This window comes from Natator depressus, chromosome 2 (genome assembly GCF_965152275.1).
Source record: "Natator depressus isolate rNatDep1 chromosome 2, rNatDep2.hap1, whole genome shotgun sequence".
Classification (NCBI taxonomy): domain Eukaryota; kingdom Metazoa; phylum Chordata; order Testudines; family Cheloniidae; genus Natator; species Natator depressus.
This window is the reverse complement of record NC_134235.1, coordinates 1,774,058-1,790,120: the sequence shown is the minus strand read 5'-3', so window position 1 is coordinate 1,790,120 and position 16,063 is coordinate 1,774,058. Positions and strand designations below refer to the sequence as shown.

At 61.0% G+C, this 16,063-nt stretch overlaps 1 protein-coding gene across 2 annotated transcripts; it reads right to left on the bottom strand.

Moving 5' to 3' along the window:
* Positions 1-1,422: 1,422 nt before the first annotated feature.
* Positions 1,423-15,243, bottom strand: GPAA1 (glycosylphosphatidylinositol anchor attachment 1). 2 transcript variants are annotated; one of them, XM_074943643.1, is made up of 13 exons: positions 15,168-15,237; positions 14,214-14,322; positions 13,572-13,751; positions 12,995-13,106; positions 12,196-12,343; positions 11,457-11,558; positions 11,024-11,220; positions 10,544-10,740; positions 10,041-10,194; positions 9,555-9,650; positions 8,832-9,028; positions 4,047-4,217; positions 1,423-2,409 (listed from the first exon to the last, which is right to left on the bottom strand). In XM_074943643.1, exons 2-13 carry the CDS (start codon positions 14,285-14,287, stop codon positions 2,166-2,168), a joined length of 1,872 nt encoding a protein of 623 aa, XP_074799744.1. In that variant the 5' UTR covers positions 14,288-14,322; positions 15,168-15,237; the 3' UTR covers positions 1,423-2,165. The 2 variants fall into 2 exon arrangements, with proteins under 2 accessions (XP_074799744.1, XP_074799745.1); XM_074943644.1 differs by lacking the exon at positions 14,214-14,322 and having other exon boundaries at positions 15,168-15,243.
* Positions 15,244-16,063: the final 820 nt, after the last annotated feature.

Genomic DNA, 16,063 nt, shown 5'->3' with positions numbered 1-16,063 from the left:
GATAGCCAGGCTCCCGGGGAGGGGGGAGCCAGGCTCCCGGGGCAGTAGGAGGAGAGCTATGAGCCGGGGGGGGGGGGGGAGGGTAGCTGGGTTCTTGGGGGGGATAGCCAGACTCTGGGGGGGAGCTGCAAGCCAGGGGGGAGGGGAGCCAGACTCCGGGGGGGCAGCTGCGAGTTGGTGGGGGGTGAAGCTGCGAGCCAGGGGGGATAGCCAGGCTTCCGGGGAAGGGGGAGCCAGGCTCCCGGGGCAGTAGGAGGAGAGCTATGAGCCGGGGGGGGGAGGGTAGCTGGGTTCTTGGGGAGGATAGCCAGACTCTGGGGGGGAGCTGCAAGCCAGGGGGGAGGGGAGCCAGACTCCGGGGGGGGGAGCTGCGAGTCGGGGGGGGGTGAAGCTGCGAGCCGGGGGGGGGATAGCCAGGCTCCTGGGGCAGGAGGAGAGCTATGAGCCTGGGTGGAGGGTAGCTGGGTTCGGGGGGGGGGGGGGGAGCTGCCAGCCAGGGGGGATAGCCAGGCTCTGGGGGGGGGGGGGGGGGAGCTGTGAACCGGGGGGCGAGGGGAGCCAGGGTTCGGGGAGGGGGGAGCTGCGAGCCGCGGGTCTCATCCCCACACTGCCCCCTCACGCCAGGTGCGGACACACACTCGACAGACCATCAGTGCGCACATGAACTGCAGTGGCTGTAAGTTGACCAACTCGAGGTTGACTTGAGTTTTCAGTGTAGCCAAGGCTTGGGGAGAAGTCCACTCCCTCGCTTCAACTCCGGGGCAAGTTCTGGCTCCTGCACTCATGAACCTCCCCCTCACAGCCAGCAGTTCCAGGGTGGGGGAAGACCACAGCAGTAGGGGGAAAGGCATCCTCTGAGGAGAGGGGGCCAATGTCCTTGAAAGCTCTGAACATTGGAAGGGGGGGCCTGTACTCCCCCGCGTGGACCTGGTTCACAGCCAGGCACAGAGGAGGTGGGCACAGAGATTGGTGTTGCTGCATTCGGACCACCACAGCAATGGCTTCATGGGGGATGTTGATTTGCAGTGTAAATTGGGCTGCCCCTTAAACTTGACTTCACCCTACATCGCTCACTGCATCTGGCCCGGCCTCCTCTGCTGACACACGACCTCCACAACCACCTCCCTGCCTTCTGCCTGACCTCCTGCAGGAACCCCCCTCCCTGACCTGTCCTTCCAAGGCCTGCCTCTGCCATGCTGCTGTCACGTGCCAGATGGGGAGAGCCAGCGTTGCTGTCCTAACCCCCCACCGCTCACTTGCAGTGTACGCGGAATTGGACTATCTCCCCCCTTGCTGAGCAGCTCCCTTCCTAACTCGTAAGCTCCTGGAGGCTGGATCGTCTTATTTACCTACAGCTGGTCAGGACCCAGCCCAAGGATGGAGGCCTGCGGGCGCCGCCAGCACCAGCTATGAACCACTCTCACCACACTTGCCAGAGGCTTTTCTTGTTATTTTATTACAAAGATGAACACTCCCGGCACGCACTTGCCTTTCCAATCCCTGTGCATTCCCCCAGCCCAGTCTGCTGGCTGCTGTGGGGGCCCGGCCCACCTGTATAGAGTGGAGGAGTGTGCAAACCTGAATGCCCCACTCCTCTCCTCCCCCAATGCTGAGGGAGGCATGCCCAGCGCATGCATGAGGAAGAGTGGGTAGCACCCTCCACTCCCCTACCCATGTGGACTCAAGGGGACCTGCATCTCCAGTACTGCCTCCCCCTTCTCCCAGCCTAAGCCCCACCATCTGCCCTCTGTCTGTGGGAACAAGCAAGGCCAAAGCATCCCTGCTCCCATGCACACAGCCCAGTGCCGTGTCCCCCTCCCCCCTGCATCAGCTGGCAGATGCCCCCCGAAGGCAAAGGTCCCAGCATGCGAAGCCCAGGGACAGCTGAGTTCAGTGGAGTGCAGGCAGCGGGCACCCCAGGCCCCCTTCCTGCTCTGGGACCATCACGGCTCTGCCTTCCCTAATGAGGGCACTAAGCACAAGGGAGGGGAACTGACTCCTGCTGCAGGCCCCAGAACAGCCTTCTCCCTCCAGAACAAGGCTCCAGCCTGAGAACATGGGATGGCTCCAGGGCAAGACCCAGATCCTGGGATCCAGTGGCCAGGTGGGGGCCCAGTCAGCAGCCCCCTCCCCCAGGAGACATAGGGCCAGGTAGAGGGGCTCAGCTACTTCCAGAAGAGCACATTCCAGAGCAGCAGCCAGCAGGGATAGACGAAGAGGGCGATGAAGGGAAAGACTATGGAGCCGTAGAGGTAGTGGTCCAGCAGGCCCTCAGACACAGCCTGCAGGAAGAGCTGCCAGCACTCCAGCGCCGAGACTGGGTACTCAATCAGCTCCTGGTACAGGACGATGCTGAGTAGGAGGGTGACAGCTGGAGTGACCAGGACCAGCAGCACTGCATACAGATACCTGGGAGACAGACGCAGGCAGGGATCAGAGTGGGGCAGCCTGGGGCGCACCAGCCAGCAGGGCTGGGCTGAAAAGGGGCAAATCCCAGCACTCCTGCCCCGCTCCCTACAGCGCCCCCTGCTGGGAGAGGCTGGGGCTGGAATGGCCAGGAGCTCCCCAACAACTCCCAGTGCTCCTGCCCTAGTCCCCTGAGCAGGGGGTGCTCTGAGAGGATAGAGGAGCAGGGAACGCCTATGCCTACAGCTCCCCATGCTGGGAGAGGCTGGTGGTAGACAGATGACCAATACCAGCATATGGGCCTGGTCCCTGGTTGGGGAGGGGATTTCCAGCCCATCCCTTGGACTGGCTGTTGGCTCTCAAGGCACCCTGCCTGTATCCAAGCAAGGATCATAGAATATCAGGGTTGGAAGGGACCTCAGGAGGTCATCTAGTCCAACCCCCTGCTCAAAGCAGGACCAATCCCCAACTAAATCATCCCAGCCAGGGCTTTGTCAAGCCTGACCTTAAAAACTTCTAAGGAAGGAGATTCCATCACCTCCCTAGGTAACGCATTCCAGTGTTTCACCACCCTCCTAGTGAAAAAGTTTTTCCTAATATCCAACCTAAACCTCCCCCACTGCAACTTGAGACCATTACTCCTTGTTCTGTCATCTGCTACCACTGAGAACAGTCTAGAGCCATCCTCTTTGGAACCCCCTTTCAGGTAGTTGAAAGCAGCTATCAAATCCCCCCTCATTCTTCTCTTCTGCAGACTAAACAATCCCAGTTCCCTCAGCCTCTCCTCATAAGTCATGTGTTCCAGTCCGCTAATCATTTGTGTTGCCCTCCGCTGGACTCTCTTCAATTTTTCCACATCCTTCTTGTAGCGTGGGGCCCAAAACTGGACACAGTACTCCAGATGAGGCCTCACCAATGTTGAATAGAGGGGAACAATCACGTCCCTCGATCTGCTGGCTATGCCCCTACGTATACAACCCAAAATGCCATTGGCCTTCTTGGCAACAAGGGCACACTGTTGACTCATATCCAACTTCTCGTCCACTGTAACCCCGAGGTCCTTTTCTGCAGAACTGCTGCCAAGCCATTCGGTCCCTCGTCTGTAGCGGTGCATAGGATTCTTCCATCCTAAGTGCAGGACTCTGCACTTGTCCTTGTTGAACCTCATCAGATTTCTTTTGGCCCAGTCCTCCAATTTGTCTATGTCCCTCTGTATCCTATCCCTACCTGCCACCGTATCTACCACTCCTCCTAGTTTAATATCATCCGCAAATTTGCTGAGAGTGCAATCCACACCAACCTCCAGATCATTTATGAAGATATTGGACAAAACCGGCCCGAGGACCAAACCTTGGGGCACTCCACTTGATACCAGCTTCCAACTAGACATGGAGCCATTGATCACTACCCGTTGAGCCCGACAATCTAGCCAGCTTTCTATCCACCTTATAGTCCATTCATCCAGCCCCTACTTCTTAACTTACTGGCAAGAATAAAGAATAAGCATCCTGCCATCTGCAGAGCGAGCCCACCAAGGATGAGACTGGCCATGGAGCCCCAGCCACTCATGGACAGGCCTGGCTCAGGTGACCTTGGGCCGCCTCACTGGATGCCACGGGAAATGCGCAGGTGCCACTTACTTGGGGCCTTTGGGCTGGACGATGGCTGCAACGGGCACCATGGTGACAGCCAGGAGGAAGCCCAGGGAGAAGTTAATAAGGGCAATGCAGCCCAGCTGCATGGCCAGGTACAGCAGGGACAGAAGCTTCAGGGTCATCCAGCCGCGTTCACTCCCACAGCCAGTCAGTACCCTGCAGAGCAGAGAAATGACTGTCAGCCCCCGCAGACACCTGCCTAGCCCCCGCTCTGGCCTGGGCTGAGAAACAGCAGAGAACCAATGGTACCATTTTCTATAGACTGTCACAGGGCGCTATGTTCACCCTTTTTACACAATTCTGTATAAAGCATGCCTTGTGAGGTATCGTGAAAACTCATAATGTGCTGATCATTATTGTCCCGGTAAAATGTGTGGCAACATTGTAGGTAAAGTTCATAGAATCATGGGATTGGAAGGGACCTTGAGAAGTCATCTAGTCCAGTCCCCTGCACTCACGGCAGGACTAAGTATTATCTAGACCATCCCTGACAGGTGTTTGTCCAACCTGCTCTTAGGCCTTGTCTACACTAAAGGGAAAAGTCGATCTAAGCTACGCAATTTGAGTTATGTGAATAGCACAACTCAAATCAATGTAGCTTAGATCTACTTACCGCAGGGTCCACATTACGCAACATTGACGAGAGACACTCTCCCGTCAACTCCCCTTTACCCTTCTCCATCAGGTGGAGTACAGGAGTCAACCAGAGAGCGGTCGGCAGTCGATTTAGCACAGAGGTGGGCAAACTACGGCCAGCGGGCCCATTCTGCCTGGCCCCTGAGCTCCTGGCTGGGGAGGCTAGCCCCCGGCCCCTCCTCCGCTGTTCCCCCTCCCCTGCAGCCTCAGCTCACTGCACCCCCAACGCGATGCTCTGGGTGGGGGGGGCGGCGAGCTCCTGGGCAGGGCAGCTACAGAGCCCGGCCTGACCCGGTCTCTGTGCTGCGCGGCTGGCTCCAGCTGGGTGGCGCGGCTGCCTCTCCTAGTGCAGCCGTGCCACCAGCGCTCCAGGCAGCGCGGTGAGGGCGCAGGGAGCGGGGCTGGATAGAGGGCAGGGGAGTTTGGGAGGTGGTCAGAGGCCGGGGGGTGGATAGGGGTCGGGGCAATCAGTGGGCGGGGAACAAGGGGGTTGAATGGGGGCAGGGGTTCCGGGGGGCAGTCAGGGAGAAGGGGTGGTTGGATGGGGCAGGGGTCCCTGGGGGACAGTCAGGAATGAGAGGAGGGGTTGGATGGGGCGGCAGGGGGCAGTCAGGGGACAGGGAGAAGGGGTGTTTGGATGGGGCAGAGGTCCGGGGGGGGGAGGGGGTGCAGTCAGGAAGGAGGGGGGGTTGGACGGGGCAGTGGGGGGCAGTTAGGGGCGGGGGGGTCCGATGGCGGTCAGGGAGAAGGGGTGGCTGAATGGGGGCAGGGGTCCCGGGGGGGAGGTCTGGGGGCAGGAGGCCATCAGGGAACAGGGGCCAGGCCATGCCTGGCTGTCTGGGGAGGCACAGCCTCCCCTAACTGTCCCTCCATACAATTTCTGAAACCCGATGTGGCCCTCAGGCCAAAAAGTTTGCCTGCCCCTGATTTAGCGGGTCTTCACTAGACCCGCTAAATTGACTGCCGATGCATCGATTGCCGCAGCGTTGATCCTCGGGTAAGTGTAGACAAGGTCTTAAAAATCTCCAATGACGGAGATTCCACAACCTCCCTAGGCAATTTATTCTAGTGCTTAATCACCCTGACAGTTAGGAAGTTTTTCCTAATGTCCAACCTAAACCCCTCTTGTTGCAATTTAAGTCCATTGCTTCCTCTGCTTAACCTCTGAGGATAGGACAACAATTTTTCTCCCTCCTCCTTGTAACAACCTTTTGCGTTTTTGAAAACTCTTGTCCCCCCTCAGTCTTCTCTTCTCTCCAGACTAAACAAACCCAGTGTTTCACTCTTCCCTCAGAGGTCATGTTTTCTAGACCTTTAATCATTTTTGTTGCTCTTCTCTAAACTTTCTCCAGTTTGTCCCCATCTTTCCTGAAATGTGACGCCCAGAACTGGACATAATACTCCAGCTGAGGCCTAATCAATGCAGAGTAGAGCAGAAGAATTACATTTTGTGTCTTGCTTACAACACTCCTGCTAATACAGCCCAAAATGACATTTGCTTTTTTTGCAACAGTGTGACACTATTGACTCATATTTAGTTTGTGATCCACTGTGTCCCCCAGATCCCTTTCTGCAGTACTCCTTGCTAGGCAGTCATTTATATAAAGTCCAATTATAAAATTCTACTGTATGACATTGCTGAGACACGCTCCAAATTTAAAAAAGCAGGCACAAATCAGTTCCTCAAAGATAAAAGGCCAACTGATGCCTCAGTCAGGTGTCAACAAAATCCAATGGACTATCACCTGGCTAAGCAGGCATTGTTTGTCAGGAAAAAGGGTGTGAGTGAGAAATTTACATCTTGGCACAGACACAGCTGGAAGCTCCCATCCCAGGGACTTTGCCACCTGGACCCCAGCTGGAGATGATTCTCAAAGAAGAGAATTGCTTTAAGAAAGGGGAACAAACTCCCCAGATTATCTCTCCGTTCATCTCTACTCACAGCACCAACAACACCTGAAAGACAAAGGAAGCATCACTGGACTGGAGAGAGATCCTGGCTGTAAGATTGCTAGAACACATGGTGAGAGAAACCCTTTTGCTTTAAGTTTGCATAGCTTGCTAAGTTAGGTATCTTTTATTTCTTTGTTACCAGTTCTGACTTTTATCCCTCATCACTTAAAATCTTTCTGTAGTTAATAAACTTGTGTTATTGTTTTATCTAAACCAGTGTGTCCTTGGACTGAAGTGTCTGGGGTACTCCATTTGAGATAGCAGGATTTCTGCATATCATTTTCTATTAATGAAATGACAGACTTTCTATGAGCTTGTATTGTCTAGGAGTAAAGAGCTGGGCAGTACAAAACGCACATTTGTGGGGAAAGTCTGGGATTGGGAATTTGCTGGTGTTGTTCTGTTATATAATTCAGGAGTGGCTGGCTAGAGCACTCATGTAACTCAGCGGAGAGTGAGTTATATGCTGGAGGCTGTGTGGGCAGACCAGGAGTGGCAGTGTAAAAGGCACCCCAGGTTGGAGAACTGAGGGGAGACAGCTATTCAGCAGTCCAGATTGTACCCTGGAGAATGTCATAGGGCCCCCTCCTGGGACAGGCTCCCACAGCCAGCGCCCTGCTCCCCACACCGCCCCCTGCTGGGGGAGAGAGCTCTGGAATCATAGAATATCAGGGTTGGAAGGGACCTCAGGAGGTCATCTAGTCCAACCCCCTGCTCAAAGCAGGACCAATCCCCAATTAAATCATCCCAGCCAGGGCTTTGTCAAGCCTGACCTTAAAAACTTCTAAGGAAGGAGATTCTACCACCTCCCTAGGTAACGCATTCCAGTGTTTCACCACCCTCCTAGTGAAATAGTGTTTCCTAATATCCAACCTAAACCTCCCCCACTGCAACTTGAGACCATTACTCCTTGTCCTGTCATCATCTACCACTGAGAATAGTCTAGAACCATCCTCTTTGGAACCACCTCTCAGGTAGTTGAAAGCAGCTATCAAATCCCCCCTCATTCTTCTCTTCTGCAGACTAAACAATCCCAGTTCCCTCAGCCTCTCCTCACAAGTCACGTGTTCCAGACCCCTAATCATTTTTGTTGCCCTTCGCTGGACTCTCTCCAATTTTTCCACATCCTTCTTGTAGTGTGGGGCCCAAAACTGGACACAGTACTCCAGATGAGGCCTCACCAATGTCGAATAGAGGGGAACGATCACGTCCCTCGATCTGCTGGCTATGCCCCTACTTATACATCCCAAAATGCCATTGGCCTTCTTGGCAACAAGGGCACACTGTTGACTCATATCCAGCTTCTCGTCCACTGTCACCCCTAGGTCCTTTTCCACAGAACTGCTGCCTAGCCATTCGGTCCCTAGTCTGTAGCAGTGCATTGGATTCTTCCGTCCTAAGTGCAGGACCCTGCACTTATCCTTGTTGAACCTCATCAGATTTCTTTTGGCCCAATCCTCCAATTTGTCTAGGTCCCTCTGTATCCTATCCTACCTGCCACCGTATCCACCACTCCTCCTAGTTTAGTATCATCCGCAAATTTGCTGAGAGTGCAATCCACACTATCCTCCAGATCATTTATGAAGATATTGAACAAAACCGGCCCCAGGACCGACCCTTGGGGCACTCGACACCGGCTGCCATCTAGACATGGAGCCATTGATCACTACCCGTTGAGCCCGACAATCTAGCCAACTTTCTACCCACCTTATAGTGCATTCATCCAGCCCATACTTCTTTAACTTGCTGACAAGAATACTGTGGGAGACCGTGTCAAAAGCTTTGCTAAAGTCAAGAAACAATACATCCACTGCTTTCCCTTCATCCACAGAACCAGTAATCTCATCATAGAAAGCGATTAGATTAGTCAGGCATGACCTTCCCTTGGTGAATCCACGCTGACTGTTCCTGATCACTTTCCTCTCGTGTAAGTGCTTCAGGATTGATTCCTTGAGGACCTGCTCCATGATTTTTCCGGGGACTGAGGTGAGGCTGACTGGCCTGTAGTTCCCAGGATCCTCCTTCTTCCCTTCCCTGGAGTCATTGTGTATGTGTATTAGACCTGTGTGTGTTCCTGCTGGCCCACTGACTTCACCCCAGAGCACAACCTGCTGCTGGCCCTGGGTGAGCGACGGATCTCGTCACATCTCCCTGCCTTTCCCTCCCGGGACCCGCATGTACCTGTGTGTGTTGTGTGGCAGCGCCAGTCCGGCCACGTAGATGGCAATGACCGTCAGCACCACGGCCTCCGACTCTGAGACGGGGAAGTGCTGGGTGGCCACGTGCTGGCCCAGCACAGGCAGGAAGTAGAGAGTGAGGCCTGTGGCATGGCAGATCAGCAGAGGTGGCACCAGGGTGAACAGGCCAGGCCGCGACTCCTGCGGGGCAGGGAAGGGAGGAAGCTAAGCAGGGGCAGCTGAACCAGGGCCAGAGCCAACCCCATCAGGCCTCAACCTTGGAGGAATCCCAGTTGCTGGGGCAAAGGGGACCCCAAATCTGCCTCCCTGCCCCAGGGAAAGGGCCCTGGGCAACTTCAAGCCCAGCCCCAAAGCGGCATCTCCTGAGGGGCCGGGCCCATCGAACCAAGGGGCGGGGGCTGTGGTGGGGAGGGTTACACAGCAGGGCGGCCCAGTGGGGTGATCGCTTGGCTTAGGAGCTCTCTGCCCTGCCCCAGATGCCCTGGGGACCCTGGGCAGGTCCCCGGTCCTGATCCGTGCAGGGTGATGAGGGTAAAGATTGGGAGGCGCTTGCATACTACGGTAGCAGGTACCATAGACGTCCTTTAGACGGCCAGGAACTTGAGAGACCCACGGCACGGGGAGTCCATGGGGGAGGAAGGCAGTAGCTACCCTTGGGCCTGAAGAGCTCCAGGAGCGGCCAGGGCAGGGCCCTGCGACCCCTCACCTCGGCAGCAGCGCGGGCAGCGCCCTTGTCTCCATCGCAGAGCTGCTCCTCGGCGCCCGCATCACATTTACTCAGCTTCATCCACAGGTCGAGGGCGTGGGGCAGAGTCAAGGAAACCAACCACACAGCACCCCGTGACCCACCGGGCCCCTGCGCTGACCCTCACCCAGCCATGGGCAGATCCCTGCTCCCCAGAGACAGGCGCAGCCCCTGCCTCCCAGAGCGAGCTCCTCACGGGGACCCAGGCTGGGGAGAGGGGGCACTGCAGAGTGGTGAGGGGTCCCTCCTGCCAGCCTGGGGAACGCGCCCCCTCCCCCTGTCAGGCAGGGCTGCGCAGCTCAGTGGCCTTGTGGAAAACGCCGGCTCCTCCCCAACCTCAGTCTGAGCAGAGACTCCACCTGCCCCCCCCCCCCGTCCCCCTAGGCCTGACCCTGCTGCAGCCCCGAGCTCTCCCACTCCCCCTTGCAGCTGCGGCACTGGGGATATCTTGAGGACGAGGATGAGGATGAGGAAGCCGAAGGCCGGCATGTAGACGCCGATGGAGACGAAGCGTGCGAGCGAGGGCAGCAGGTAGAAGAAGTAGGACTGGTGCAGGCGCTCCAGCAGGTTGTTCAGCTTGCGGAACATCCCCTCCAGCGTCCTGTGGGGCAGGATCCTCAGCAGGGGTGGACGCTGGCACCGTCCTCGCCCAGGGGGTGGCAGTGTGGGAGAACGGGGGGCACAGCCCCTCAGTCCCGTCCCTGGCCGGTCCCCACACTGAGCTAGACCAGCATTCCCCTAGGCTCCCCAGGCCTTGGCTCTGCCAAGAGCCCTCAGTCCTGATCCACAGCCCCGCGGCCATCCCAACCCTGGGCTCCCTCCATCCCCCAGCTCAGCTGGTGCTCCTCAGTCCTGACCCGCAGCGCCCCTGCTAGCCCAGTCCAGCCCCTCCGTCCCGGCTCTTGCATACTGGGGGAGCAGGGGCCCCTGCCCGCAGGGGTGTTACTCACTTGCCCACGGTGCCCATGTCGTACTTGTACTGCCGGAAGCTGTTGATGCCGCGCACAGTGATGGCCTCGATATGGTAGCGCAGGAAGAGGCCATGGTCGCCCTGGGGCCGGCCGGAGCCCTGCTTCAGCACCATGAGCAGCAGGGTCTGCAGGCTATGCACGTAGGCCGGCAGCGTGTCCCAGTCCGTGCGCTGCAGCTGCAGGGCAGAGACATCAGGGCCTGCCCCCTGCCCCCCCATGCAGTCCACCCCACCCCTGCCCCAACAGCCAAGGAGCCTGGTCGGGGGTGCAATTGGGAAAGCGGGGGAGGGGTCAGGAGAAACCAGCAGGGAGAGGAGTCTGGCTGTGAACACTCCCCCCACCCCCAATCTCACTATGCCCTGGATGGTGCCGCCCCCGCCTCCTTGCCCTGATGGTGCCAGGAACACCCCCAACCCCCTTGACATGCATGGTGCCGGGCTCCCCACCCCCAACTCTCACCTTGCCCTGGATGGTGCACAGCAGCCCGTTCTTCTGGCAGAAGGCGTAGAAGAGGTTGACCAGGTCCAGGTTGGGCAGCTGCCCGTTCAGCCCCTCCACGGCCACATCGAAGCTGGTGATGACGTCACTGCTCAGCTCCAGCGAGACAGCCGCCTGGATGGCTCCGGCCCGGCCCAGCATCCCCGAGGAGAGCACCTCTGCCAGCACAGCAGCAGCTCAGACCAGGCAGCCGCCACTGCCCAGAACCCAGCTTGCGGGGAGAAAGCCCCGGCCAGCTCCCTGGTTTGGAAACAGCCCCTCAGAGCAGCGAGCAGCTGTGCCTGCTCAGTGAGTGTTTGGTTGGACTCACCAGAGTGCTGCACTCTAGCCCAGGGCCCTGCCTGACCCCTGCTGCACCCCACCGAGCCCTGCCCCCACAGCTCTCTGGCCTCACCGGTGACGTTGACGTCGTGGTAGGCCTCCAGCCAGGCCTCCATGCCAATCAGGTCGTGCTCGTTCACCAGGAAGATGATGTCCTTGGCCCAGTAAATCTGACCTGCAAGCAGACAAGCACTGCCCGTGTCAGCGAGGGCCAGGCCGGCCGGCCCCCAGGGAGCAGTACGCACCATGGCGGGGCCCGTGTCAGCAGATGCCTGGGGACTACAGCCAAGTCAGCCACACACCCCGTCCTGCACAGGGCGATTGGCCTGAAGCAGCCCCAGGAGGAACCCACCACTTACCTGCAGCTGGGCCCCCGGGGGTCTGTGAACGGGGCAGAGGCCTCCGTGCTCTACACACTGCACAGATGCCAAGGGGAGGGGCTGAGACATGAGAGTCTGATCTGAACAGCCTGACAGCCCCAGGAACCCTCCTCACCAGGCCGGGGGGAATGCAGCCCCAGGAAGCCCCTCACTGGGACGGGGGTGGGAGGGAACCTGATATGGGCCAGGGAACCCCCTCGTCAGGCCATGGGGGAGCTCAATACAGCCCCGGGAACCCCCCTCGCCCTGCCCGGGAGCCTGATATAGCCCCAGGAACCCCACCAGATCCCTGGGCCACAGGACCCCCGTCACCAGGTCACACAAAGGCCTGGCCCATGCACTGTTGAGCAGCAAGCCACTCTCAGGTGCACCTGACCCAGCACCTCCCTGCCACTCCCACAGGCCCCACCCCCCAGGCATGTACTCACTTACCCCGGAAGTAGGAAGCCAAGGCCAGCATGAGCCCCACGGCCTGGTTGTTGTGCTGCCCCATGCTACAGGGCACGCTCAGGACCAAGGACTCCGTGCTGGCCGCACGTGGTGCCCGCAGGATCCCGTACACATTCGTACCCTTCACCATCTGCAGGGAGGGAACCAGGGCTCAGCAGGACAGTTGAACCGAGCCCCACCCACAAAAGAAGTGGGCTTTGCAGGGAGCCAGGCCCTGGAAGGGGCTTCTTCCCACCCCAGAGCCAAACACAGCATCCTGGTGTCTGCTGAGGAGGGACCCAGAATGGGGAGGGCAGGGGGCTGAGGAGCACCAGCAACTGGCGGCAGGGGGGAAGTCCATGGCAGGGATAGCAGGGGACTCGGGTTGGGATTGAGGTGGGGGGAGCCCAGCACTGGGATAGCAGAGGCTGTGGGTTGGGACTGGGTACAGAGCTGCATGCAGCGAGCTTGTCCAGCTCCTGCCTTTTGCCCAGTGACCGGCCCTGGCCCCTCAAGTGCTTTCAGCCCCTCAGTTCTGCTACCGCTTTTCTGTGAAGCAGACCTGCTGGATCAGCACACACAGTATGGAGCTGAGGAAGGGCCAGGATCCTGAGAGAAGCCCCAGAGCTCTGTGGAGAGGTGCTAGCCCACGGGGCGTAGGGGCCGCATCTGTCCCTTTGCACCAACCCCCAGCCCAGGGGGGAAACTCCCCAACCCCCAGTGCCTGCAGCTCATCTGTGCCCTACCCCCAGGACAGAGATGGGGCATCTCCCAGGGACTGCGGTCCCGGCCTGGCACGTACGTATCTTTCGCGTGTCTCGTCGGGGAAGGGCAGAGTGCGGGAGAAGGGCTGCTTATAAACCTCCAGGCCCAGGTTCCACATTGTCTTCTCCAGCCAGGCCACGGGGATCCCCCTGGGAAAGGAGACAGGAAGCATGATGGGCTGGAACGGGGCCCTCTTGCCCAGGGGGACGGGTAACGCTAGAGCCCAGCGCGCATAGCAAACCCCAGATTGTCCTTCTCAGAGCCCAGGGCCAGACTCTACCCACCCACGGGCACAGACTTGCCCAGTACCACCTAGCACAGTGCCACTGCCCTGCCTTGCAGAGTGAGATACACCAGCCAATGCACAAGGAGAGCAAACTGCAGGGCCCTGCTGAGCCACCCCCTCCATTAGCACCTAGAGACTACAACTCCCAGCATACAGTTCACCTGCCTTGAGTACTGCAGGCTGGGCCCTGGCAGGACACTCCTGTGTATTATAAAGGCAGCTGGCACGGGGTGCCACCCTTCCTCCCCTGCTGGCCTGGGGCCTTCGCAGAAGTGCTTGGCCTGTACCCTGGCCAGGGCTCCCCTGACTACTGGCGGCTTGAACTCACCCCACCTTCTTCTTGTGGCCAGCGAACTCACGGGCGTAGGAGAGTGCCCTCTCGCCAAACACGAACTGCTCCTCCACCATGGTGGAGCCCATGGCGTTCTCTGACATGTATGAGCGCAGGGTGAAGGGTGGGGAGGCCAGGCCCAAGAACCAGCCCAGTCCAGCCAGGTAGCTGAGAATGCTGCAGACAGGAAACACAAGGGGGTGAAGACCCCAGGCTGCTCCCCTCCCCTCCCCACCCCACCCACTCCCTGCCCAGGCCCCATTGCCCCATGAGAGAAGGGGTCAGGTCTAACAGGGAGGTCCAAGAGCAGCACAAAAAGGGAGGATATCTGTGCACGCGGGGGCCACGGCTTTGAGCCCCAGCTGGGCTCCCTCCCTCTCTGGGGTGCAGCACTTGGCACTGCCAGGCAGGCAACGCCGGCTCAATGCCTGGCCCCCATCCCTGGACTCCTAGGGCAAGGAGGGCTGGGTCCAGGCCCTGGGGGAGATCGTGCTGTGTGCCACTTCCCGCCCTGCTGAGGGGTGGCCCTGAGAAGAGGGACGGAAGGAGAGAGCAGAGCGTGGGGACGGGAGGAAACAGAGAGAGCTCCCCACAGAGCCTGCGGCAGGGAGCCCAGCAAGCCAGGGGCCGGGCACTCACCAGAGCGGGGTGTTGAGGCGGAGGATGAGCCGGGACAGCGCCCGCCTGCGGTACGGGTCCGACAGGAGCCCCATGGCGGACGGCCGGGGCCCACGGACTCCTGGGGGCACTGCGGAGAACAGGGCAGCGTCTCCAGCTGGCAGGGACCCGGGAGCCCCCCGGCGCAGGCGCGGCCAGAGGGGCGAGGGCACAATGCGGCCAGCGGCCCTGCCCGGGCCGAGCCCCTGCTCCCCAGCTCCCGACAGCCCCCCCCATGCCCCTCGCTGACCCCCCCCGGGGACACCCCGACCCCCACCCGGACTCCTGCCTGCCCACCTAGGTGCTCCGCCCCCACGTGCGCACAACGCCCCCCCGGGCCGCCCCCGGGCCGCAGGTACGTGCGCCCCCCCCCCAGGGCTGTACGTGCGCCCCCCCCCGGGGCCGCCGGTCGGTCTGTGCCCCCCCCAGGCATGTACATGTGCCCCCCCCCGGGGCCGCAGGTACGTGCGCCCCCCCCCGGGGCCGCCGGTCGGTCCGTGCCCCCCCCGGGCCGCAGGTACGTGTGCCCCCCCCCGGGCTGTACGTGTGCCCCCCGGGGCCGCCGGTCGGTCCGTGCCCCCCCGGGGCCCTACAGGCGCCGCCCCCGCGGCGTGTGGCTCTGCGGGCCGGGGCCGGGGCCGGGGCCCGCAGCTGGACGGGGGGGCTCTGCCCTAGAGTGGGGCGGGGCCGGTCCCCGAGCGGCGGGAGGGGGGCAGGGCAGGGCCGGGCCGCCGGGGGGGGCGATCTCCGCGGGGGGGGGCTCGGGGACCCCGGCTCCGAGTTCCCGCCTGGCGGGAGACGCGCTCGGCTGGTCTCCGGGGGGGGGCCCTCGCCGCAGCGACCCCCCCGAGCCGAGCTCCAGCACGAGCCCCGGGGTCAGCCCGCGGGGGGGCCACCCCTCCCCCCGCCAGTCCCCTGCACCCGGCCCGCGCCTACCCGCCGCGGCGCGAGGGCCCAGGCCGCTCAATCCACCGCCGAGCGGCCGCTCCACTGAGCAATCGAGCTCAGAGCCACCGAGCGGACCCGCCCCGCGACGAGCCTCGCTCCCAGCTGCCGGGAGGGGGCGCGCGCGCCCAGGTGAAGCCTGCAGGGGGTGGGTGCGGAGCGTGGATGCAGGGCGTGCAGGGCATGGGTGCGGAGCGTGGGTGCAGGGCGTAGGGGGTGCAGGGCATTGGTGCAGGGGGTGGGCGTGGGGGGTGCAGGGCATGGGTGCGGAGCGTGGGTGCAGGGCGTGCAGGGCGCAGGGGGTGCAGGGCGTGCAGGGCATTGGTGCAGGGGGTGGGCGTGGGGGGTGCAGGGCATGGGCGCAGGGGGTGCAGGGCGTGCAGGGCATTGGTGCAGGGGGTGGGCGTGGGGGGTGCAGGGCATGGGTGCGGAGCGTGGGTGCAGGGCGTGCAGGGCGCAGGGGGTGCAGGGCGTGCAGGGCATTGGTGCAGGGGGTGGGCGTGGGGGGTGCAGGGCATGGGCGCAGGGGGTGCAGGGCGTGCAGGGCATTGGTGCAGGGGGTGGGCGTGGGGGGTGCAGGGCATGGGTGCGGAGCGTGGGTGCAGGGCGTAGGGGGTGGGTGCAGGGCATTGGTGCAGGGGGTGGGTGTGGGGGGTGCAGGGCATGGGTGCGGAGCGTGGGCGCAGGGGGTGCAGGGCATGGGCGCAGGGGGTGCAGGGCATGGGCGCAGGGGGTGGGTGCGGAGCGTGGGTGCAGGGCGTAGGGGGTGGGCGCAGGGCGTGCAGGGCATGGGCGCAGGGGGTGAGTGCAGGGGGTAGGCGTGGGGGGTGCAGGGCATGGGCGCAGGGGGTGGGTGCAGGGGGTGCAGGGCATGGGCGCAGGGGGTG

Excerpts from the sequence above, each read along its gene's own strand:
- GPAA1 (XM_074943643.1), bottom strand. The coding sequence starts at position 14,287 with ATGGGGCTCCTGTCGGACCCGTACCGCAGGCGGGCGCTGTCCCGGCTC. Across the intron at positions 12,344-12,994 it reads ACGAGACACGCGAAAGATAC|ATGGTGAAGGGTACGAATGT; the intron begins GTACGTGCCAGG and ends CCCTCCCTGCAG. Across the intron at positions 9,029-9,554 it reads CTGCCCGCGCTGCTGCCGAG|GAGTCGCGGCCTGGCCTGTT; the intron begins GTGAGGGGTCGC and ends CCTGCCCCGCAG.